General features: G+C 34.4%; 1 protein-coding gene across 1 annotated transcript; it reads right to left on the bottom strand.

The window, feature by feature from the left end:
- Positions 1 to 4,627: 4,627 nt before the first annotated feature.
- On the bottom strand, positions 4,628 to 5,584 carry LOC127671235 (olfactory receptor 6C3-like). The gene has a single exon (XM_052165967.1). The coding sequence runs from the start codon at positions 5,564 to 5,566 to the stop codon at positions 4,628 to 4,630; it is 939 nt and encodes a 312-aa protein (XP_052021927.1). The 5' UTR covers positions 5,567 to 5,584.
- Between the last annotated feature and the right edge of the window lie 4,260 nt (positions 5,585 to 9,844).

Genomic DNA, 9,844 nt, shown 5'->3' with positions numbered 1-9,844 from the left:
TGGGCAATTTATATAAAATTCATGGAAAAACCATAGTGGATAGTATATTAGACTGAAAGGTTAAAAATGCTCTCTTGAGAGGTATGTTAGTAAGTTTGACTAATTGCAATTTAATTTTGGTATATGTATTTGAATATTGTTAGTAAAATTACATGACACAATGAATGATCATTTTCTTCCATGATACGTTGACTTTGAAAGGCCAATTTTTTTCCTCAACTTTTTCAACATTGTTTTTTTTCAGTCAACCCTCATTAGTCAACCATCAAAAGTTGTTAGAAAAATTATACAAATCACATCTCCAAACCTATTTTATTGATCACTTGTCTTAATTCTTTACACATTCAAATATTAAAGAGTTGTTTATAATTTTGGAGGATAGAAAGAATAGTTATTTAATTCAATGTGTGAGTAATATTTAGCTCAGCTTCAAATTTCAAATTTTAAAAATTACTCTATAAACATGAAGTTAAATAATAAGGAGGTGGAGTGAAATTGAGGTAGGTTGAGAGAAGGGAAAGAATATGATCAAATATATTATGAGCAATAGATGTAGATACATGATAATAAATAAACAATAAACAAAAAATATTCTTATATCAGTATACTCTCACTGCATGGTCTGAATCATGCCACAAGGATTCTTTTGAGACTTTTTAAAATAAAATTGGATTTATCAGACTTCTCAGAACTAAATGATTAGATATATTTTTACTAAATTATTTTTTTACTACTTTCACAGCTAGTTGTGTTTTTATTTCCAGGAATATATGAATAGAATAAATTAATTAATTCCAATAATAATGAAAAATCAATTTTCAACATTGTCATTTATATATAGAAGAAAACTTTTCTTTTTCCCAAAAGAAACTATTGAGTTACATTTAATACAAAAACTCATATCATAGTGGTTTTGAAAATGCAAAAAGAAAATCTGATCTATTAGGAATAATGCTAATACAGAAGAAAAGATGAATTTCAAGAATAAGTTTCACAGAAATGTTAGAAAAGCAATAAATAATACTTCATGAAAGTTTAGTTAAGTTATATACTAACAAACTATAAATTCCCTTATATATACTTCATTTAAAGTGAATGAACTCTCAAATTTAATAATATATTAATAGTAATAATATTTTATTAAGGCAATTATTTATCTCAGGAATCAAAGGCTTGTACATTTTATTTCATTTAATTATTTTAACACACTTGTAAATCTTTTATTCTGATTCTCAAATGGAGAATCAGATTTAGCAATTTTCATTAATTTATACAAATGTCAAATATCAGACATCAACATATCACCTACAATTAAAGAATATTTCTTCAAAAGAGCATTAAATAGCCTGTTTAAAACAGAATGTGAACTGTGGAGATAATGAATATTTGTTTTCAACCAACAGAAAATACATAAATTGGCATAAGCAGTCCAGCCACATTTCAAACCGTAATTACAGTAAATCTTAAATTTGATAAAGTTGAGCTCTGAATTGATGTTTAACTTTTAGCGACTTCCACTTCCCTCTTCACGATCAGCTCACCTGTGATTACATAAAGCTTCTTAGAACAGCTAGAAGAGCGGATGCATCGTCCATTGCTATTTCTTTAAAAATCCCCTCCCCCAGGAAACGAGTTTGGGATTCATTGTGAATGTTTTCATCTACATTTTCTCATGTTATCCAAAGTGAGTTTATTCCTTTGATTGCTGAGAGATAAGAAAGAGTGAAGGTGAAATAGAAAGAGTTTCAGGAGAGGTTTTTAAATAACCATGGTTTGTTAACATGTTTTATGTTGCAAGGAATACTTAAAAGTTTTATCCATTCACTCTGCCATTGGCTCACGGGACCAATTCAGTGAGTAAAAATTGCCAGCAGAGGAATGTACACAAAACACTAGGGGATATCAACCATAATTGTATTAGTATCAAAACTGGAAAAAGAAGCTTGGGGACACTGACCAGTGAAGCAGAGTGAGATCACTGAGGAAGAAGAAAATTATGTTGATTTTCATGCAGTTTAAAATCTCCCTACCTTTAATTTTTTGGCTACATTACACTTTACACTTTATTCTCCTTTTATCTGTTCATTGAACTGTTCAATGACTATGACTTAAGGTTATAGTTTATGTGTCAAATATATTAGGACCATCTTCCTTGGGGAGGCCATACATATACTGTCATGCCAATGTGGGATTGATATTAAGGTCCAATAATATTGTGCAAGACTTTAGCAAATGTTGTCCAAAACGTTAGAGCATGAATAGGGGTTTTGATTGTTTATTTTGCTTGCTTTTTATTTAATTTTAAAATTATTTCTTTTAGTTTTTGAGACTATAATTACATGATTTGATCTTTGACTTTCCTCCTTCCAAACCCAATCATACACCCCTGTTTAACTCTTTTTCAAACTTTTGGCCTCTTCTTTCACTAACTATTGTTATAGACATATATGTATTAGAGTATATATGTACATAAATACAATCTGTTAAGTCTGTATGATATTACTTGTATGTATGTTTTCGTAGGTGATTATTCAGTATCAGGTAACAATTGGTATGCTTTTCCCTGGGGAAGACTATTTCTCAAACTTTTTTGCTCCTTTTAATTTTGTTTTAATTTTTTTTCATGTTTTAATTTCAAAATAATGTTTTTTGAAATATAGTCTAAACATGGTTTCCATTTTCCAAACTCTTCTCAAACCCTCTCCACATCCTCACTCACCCAACTCCAAGCCCATCTTTCTCTCTCTTGATTGCTTTTAAAATCAGGTTACCATGTTATCTACAATTGGCAAGTTTCTCAACTTTCCAGAGCATTGTAAAGAGGAGATAGTAATGGTGATTTTCTTGTAGTTATAAACATTGAATGTGACAGAAGTTAGGTCATATGTATTTCAAAATGACATTTTGTGTTTTATAGAATAGCTAGTATTATTTGGTATATTTTATTTTTTTTAACTATTTCTTAAGATATATTTCATTTTGTGTCTATGAATTTTTCTACCTAATGTATATATGTATACCATGTGTCCATGGAAGTCAGAAAAAGATGTTGGCTCCCCTGGGTACTGGGATGAACTCAGGCCATCTGCAAAAGTAACCAGTGCTCCTAACCACTATGCAATCTTGCCATATACAATTTAGCAGTGTAGCATAATATATAATTTTTTAAAATGTATCATATTTTAAACAGATTTTCAGGTAAAATAATAGTAATTGTGGACACCTAAATATTGATATGATTAGTGATAGTTCTAATATAATGGTTACATACATGATTATAGTTAAACTGAATGAGTCACCAATCAAAACTAAACATCATAAATCTTGAAAACAGACTGGTGGAGATGATGGGTATTGATAAGGATAGGACAGATATAAAAGAGAGTAGTAATCAGATTATCATGTATACATGATTATGAAATATGTATATATAAGATTATGAAATAATAAAACTAATGAAAATTAAAATGGAGATTAATGAGCCAGGTAGCTGGCCCAGTGTGTAAAAGCATTAACGATTCCAGACTGGTAATCTAATTTTCATCCCTGGGATGCACATCAAATGCTGGACCTGATGTTTTAAAGCAATGGTCCCAGCATGCCTACCACAATAGTGAAGGGGAAGAGTAGGAAATACAGAAAAGAAACAAGATAGGCCTTGCCACAGTTGTTGAAGACAAGAACTGACTCCTGAAATTGAACTCTGACCTCCATGTGTGTACCATGGCACATGATGGACAATAACAATCATAACACAGGCATACACACCTAAACATGGAAGATGCAGAAACAAGACCTAGGATTTCAGCAAATCAAGGAAATAAAAATATTATGAAACTCAAATTGTTTGTTAGTTGAAAATATTTGTATATTCAATAAGTGAAGAATCAGTTGGGTGATGTACACAGCTTGAAAAATAATATTTATTGCAGATATTTAATATAGTCCATGTAAAAACTATGTCATTTGTGACACAGAAAATTTGTGCTTATTAAGGCAGTAATATCTCTATAAAATCAGAATATAAAATACTATTATTAAGAATAACGAACAAAGTAATTTAAATTTTATAGTTACTAGTTTTTCATTCAGAATTTTATTCATATTTTAAATTTTTATTATTTTTAAATTTAGTATTATAACATAATTGCATTTCTTTCTTTTATTTCTTGTCTCCAAAACATCCCATATACCCTCTCCACTTTCCTTCAAATTCATGGCCTCTTTTTTATTAATTGTTAGTGTATGTGGTGTGTGTGTTTGTGTGTAAGTGTGTGTGTGTGTGTGTGAGTGTGTGTGTGTGTGTGTGTGTATTCATAAATATAACCTGTTAAGTCCTTAGCATGTCACTTGTATGAATCTTTTCAGGGCTAACAATTTGTACAGGATTTTTAACTAGACTGAAGTGTGTGGTCAGGTCTGTGATCCAAGCTACTTTGGAAAATGAGGTGCAAGAAATAGTGACTCAGCCAAGCCTGGTTACAAAGAACAAGCCCAAGAGTGACGTGGCACGAGAACGTTGAGATACACTCTATAAGATCAGGAAAGAATATAAAGGATTTAAATTTTCATTAAATCTTATTGAATATTTACAGTTGCATGTCTTCATAGAAAGACATTTTCTTTTTCATTTGTTTCTGTAAAAAACTCCCTTATGAACCAAGTCTTTGAAAGCTTGTTTTACTTGCTGGTTCCTCAAAGTATAAATAAAAGGATTCAACATGGGAGCGACTGAAGTGCTCAGAATAGCTACTGTTTTGGTCAGTGATGCTCTTTCACTTGCTGAAGGCTTCACGTAGATAAATATGCAGCTTCCATAAGACATGGAGATGACAATCATGTGAGAGGAACAGGTGGAGAAAGCCTTTTTCCTCTGACTGGCCGATGGAATTCTTAAAATAGTCCTGAAAATGTACATGTAAGATAAAATCACCAATGCCAACGTGAACAGAAGAGTAACCAGAGCAACATAGAAACCAATCACTTCTAGGAGCCAAGTATCTGAGCAAGACAGCTGTAAGAGGGGGAAATAGTCACAGCAGAAGTGATCAATGACATTAGAAGCACAGAAATCCAACTTTAGGACCAGCATAAGTGGTGGGAAGATGGTCAGGAATCCTGCCAGCCATGAGGCGAGGACAAGGACGGTGCAGACTTTCTGATTCATGATGAGGGTGTAGTGCAGTGGCTTGCAGATGGCCACATAGCGATCGTAAGACATGGCGGTTAGAAGAAAGAACTCTGTCACCCCCATGAAAATGAAGAAAAATAACTGAGCCAAACAGTTGTTATAGGAAATGGTCTTGACTTGGGTCATTATTGATGCCAAAAATCGGGGAATGGAAACACTAGTAAACATAATTTCTAAGAAGGAGAAATTGCGAAGAAAATAATACATTGGAGTCTTTAAGTGAGTGTCCAGCAATGTGAGGATGATGATGGTTAGGTTTCCAGTGAGGCTTACCATGTAAGTTATTAATAGAAAGATGAAAACTACTACCTGAAGCTCTCTATTGCCTGATATTCCCAAAAGCACAAATTCTGTAATTATAGTGTAGTTTTTCATAGTTATTTTCTCTTCTAATAAAATATATTCATGAAAAAGAGACCAAAGAGTTTATTTAATGGGGTAAAACTGAAATTTTTATATATTGATATTACCATCTCCAACAAAACAATGCAATGACTTCCTTTCCCTGTAAGAATTACTTCATGTGCATTTTCCATATTTCATTTAACATTTTGGTAATCAGCATTCCTTTATAAATACATTTAGGTGTCATTAATTTGTCATCAAAGCATGTATGTCAAAGCCAATACTTGTTCATTACTATTGAAATAGAGATTATATACCATACCATATTGAAAATGAAAATATACTTAGGGATCAGCATTTAAAATTCTCTTATTAGTGTTCTGTATGAAACCTCGTATGTAAATATAGCATTGAAAGACAGATTGCTCCATGGTAATTATTAACATCACTTGTAATTTGAATGCTGCCATGAAATAGCTGCCTGGAAAGCACATGTATTCATTTCCAGTTTCTGACATTGTCTGAGTTTATAACTGAAATATCTAATATTTAAAGTCAATTCTGATGTCATTTGAAACTTACAAGATTTATTGACAGGATTCAATAAACAAATATACAATGCATATTATTGTAAAAATTTTCATTCTTACAAAAATCATTTTATCTATAACCACAAGTACCTGTGTCTTGCAAACAGAGAGATGTAGGATTATCATTATGTTGGTTATGATAAGAGTAATATTAATCAGATATCTAGAAAATAGACAAAATATAATAGATGATACATTTATGTGATTCTCATATGAAACAGTTTAATTAACAATGAACTTTTAATATTTGCTTAGTGTTTTTACCCTTACATTTTTGAGAACAAAAAGGAAGTCATAAGGAAGCTTTGTTCTTTTGTGTGAAAATATAACATTGCTTTCTTCCTTGAAGACTATCCCAATTAAATTTAAAACTTTGCTAGATTTACTTTATTGAATGTATAAGATGCAAGCGACATGACTTCTAGCTGTCCTGTTTAATACTAATACCCAATAAACAACATATTATTTGAGGCATAAGTTCTCCACTATTGTGTAATATTGCTGTCTGTCCATAACAGGACATGCTTGTCTTGGCAAAAGGTAATTATTAAAAATGATAATGGACATTTCCCCTCTTCCATATAATGTTTTTAATAATCAGTGCTGTACTGTTTGCAGTATACATATTTATTATTAATTTATCATTAAACATGCAAATCAAAAGCCAACTTATTATTATTTGAGAAATTGTTGAAAATGTGTTTCTACTAAGAGTAAATGTTAAAATTCTAATTGAAGTAGTTCTCCAATTCTTTCTAATTAATAGTATTTTAAATAACAATCGACAACATGAATTTATTTAAAACACAGAACATTCTTTTCTTATATCATATGACTACATTAGAAATGTATAATACCCATTAAAAATGCAGTCTTAAATTTTCCCAAATTATGAAATATATGTTATGATATTCTTCAGAATAATTTTTGGCACTCAGTTTTGCCTTGCATCTATATAATACATAAAATCCTTTCACACAGATAAACACATGCTTAACCTCAGGAAAGATTTCTAGTAGTCTCACAAGGAAGTAAAATAAATTATTCTCTATCTATCTATCTATCTATCCATCCATCTATCATCTATCTATCTACACATACAAGTATATGTATATATATGTATATACATACACACACACTCACACACACAAATGCAGGTATATATGTAAATTGGGAGAGTATTACTCTGGCTGGCCTGGAACTCACTCTGTAAATCAGACTGGCCTTGAATTCATAGAGATATGCCTGCCTCTCTATATAATATTCTTTTTGTTGTCATTGTTGTTGTTTTTGGGTTTTTTTTTTTTGAGACAGGGTTTCTCTGTATAGCCCTGGATGTCCTGGAACTCACTCTGTTGACCAGGCTAGCCTTGAACTCAGAAATCCACCTTCCTCTGCCTCCCAAGTGTTGGGATTAAAGGCATGCGCCACCACTGCCCTGCTCTATATAATATTCTTAATCCTATCATATGAACAGAACTATGACTGGGAGCTGCACTATAAAACATTATGTCTTCAATTACAATCATTCTTTAATTTCTAAGGAAATGTGTGTGGTGAGATATTTTGAGGTTCTCTGTAGAAGGTAAGGAATGAATATTACATAAGGATCAGACAACTTTACCTTCTGTGATCACTAAAAATCCCTGAGAGACTAGCTTGAAGAAAGGAAGGAAGAAAGCAGAGGTTAATTCAGGAGATGTGATGCAGTCATGACATACCTGTTTGGAAATCACAGCAATATAGGAAGATAAAACCATTGTAAGACAATGAGCTGATGCAATGAACTCACATTCCCTTCAGCCAAACTTAGTTTTCCTAATAAACACATACACTCTACACTCAGGACATAATTTATTCTTAATTATCTGGGGGATTGATTAAATCTGAGTGAACTATTTTGCAAAGGATGCTTTTTTAATAGTAGTATCTTAATTTTATTCATCTGTACATCTCAAGGGCACAGAGAAGATGAACAATTAAAGCATTTCAATATCTTTACATATCAGCAGACTTTGTTTCTGATGAGGGTATAACATGTTGCATCCATTATGGAAATCAATATGGAACTTTCTCAAAATTAAAATTAGCACATGACCCACTCATGGGCATATACACAAAGGACAATAAATACTACCTGTCTAGGGCACATATATATTCATATGTATATCCATATGTGGTTGTGATTGTGAGTGTAGGATGTATAACTAGAGGTTAGAAAAGAGGCTTTAAAGACAGAAGATGCAAGAATATATATGACATAAAAGGAAGAGGCCTAGTTGGAAAGGAAGAGTACAGGTTAGGGTTGGTTGAAAGAGAAGTAGGTATATTTACACAATGGAATACTACTCAGCAATTAGAAACAATGAATTCACAAAAATTTTAGGCAAATGGTTTGATCTGGAAAATATCATCCTAAGTGAGGTAACCCAATCACAAAAGAATACACATGGAATGCAATCTCTGATAAGTGGATATTAATTAGCCCAGAAGCTCTGAATACGGAAGGCACAAATTGCATAACAAATAACTCCCATGAAGAAGTATGGAGAGAGCAGCTCCCAGGACCAGGACCAAGCTAGAGGCTAGAAAAACCGGATTTGAGACTGTGAACCTCGGTGGCTGTGAGTCTGAGACAGAGGACCCTTGCATGGGGTCACGTGGGCAGGCCAGGGGAGGAACAAGCCTGCGATGACCATCACACTGGCACCATGGGGCCTGGACAGGGAACTAGCTTGAGATGGACCAGCCGTTGGCCACTATGAGAGCGGGGATGGTGGGTTCAGATAATGCCCCGAGATGGCCCCTGCCTGGTGCTATAATACATGAGCAGTGCACAGCACCCCTGAAACCACTCCTGAGGTGACCCCAGACACTCAGAGACCCCAGGGGCCACTAATAGGAGACAGTAAGTGATGGAAAAATGGAAGAGAAACAGAATGGTATGAGCACTATGAAGATGGGCAGAACTGGAGGCTTGAGAGTGGTGAGGAGCACCGTGATGTGAGTAGTCAGTTATGCCACCTGGGACCACGGTGGAAACCTCGTCTGTGCTGCCACATCTGGGTCTCTGGCCCTGAAGCAGTAGGGATCTCTTACAACCAAACACCAGGTAGATGTCCTTGGTCTGGACATATTGATGTCGGTGGCTATGCATAACTGGCCACAACCCTCCTTCACTGGGCATTATGGGAGAACTGGCCCTGCCCCTAGCCAGCTGCAGTACTCAGGAGAGCCCCTAGAAGCACATTGCAGGAGATGCAGGTGAACCAACCCCTGAGGATATGAGTGTAGGAGAGCTGGTCCTACCATTCATCTAGTCAGTGGTGTGGACAAGGGAAAGATAGCTTCCTTCCCCTCTTGCTAGTTGCCATCTATGGGTTATCTGAGCTGGAGAGCTGACCCTGCCCCTCATCTGCTGCAGCATTTGGAGGAGCGTCCCCCGCACCTCACTTGGGAAGCACAGTGTAGCTGGTCCTAGATGTGAGTGTTGTGGGTGAGTCAGCCTGTATGTATGCGAATGGGAGAGCCGACCCCGCCTCTTATCTGCTATGTGTTGACATCAGTGAGTGAGAGATTCCCTTCCTCTCCCTTCTGTCATCACCACCAAAGTCTAGTGGAAGAGTTGGCTTAACTGGGTCATGAGAGTGGGAGAACATTCCCTGAACTCACCTGGGCAGTACAATAGAACTGACCCTGATGGCTGCATTGTGGATAA

Source organism: Apodemus sylvaticus, chromosome 20 (genome assembly GCF_947179515.1).
Source record: "Apodemus sylvaticus chromosome 20, mApoSyl1.1, whole genome shotgun sequence".
NCBI lineage: Eukaryota > Metazoa > Chordata > Mammalia > Rodentia > Muridae > Apodemus > Apodemus sylvaticus.
This window is presented reverse-complemented; position numbering and strand designations above follow the sequence as displayed.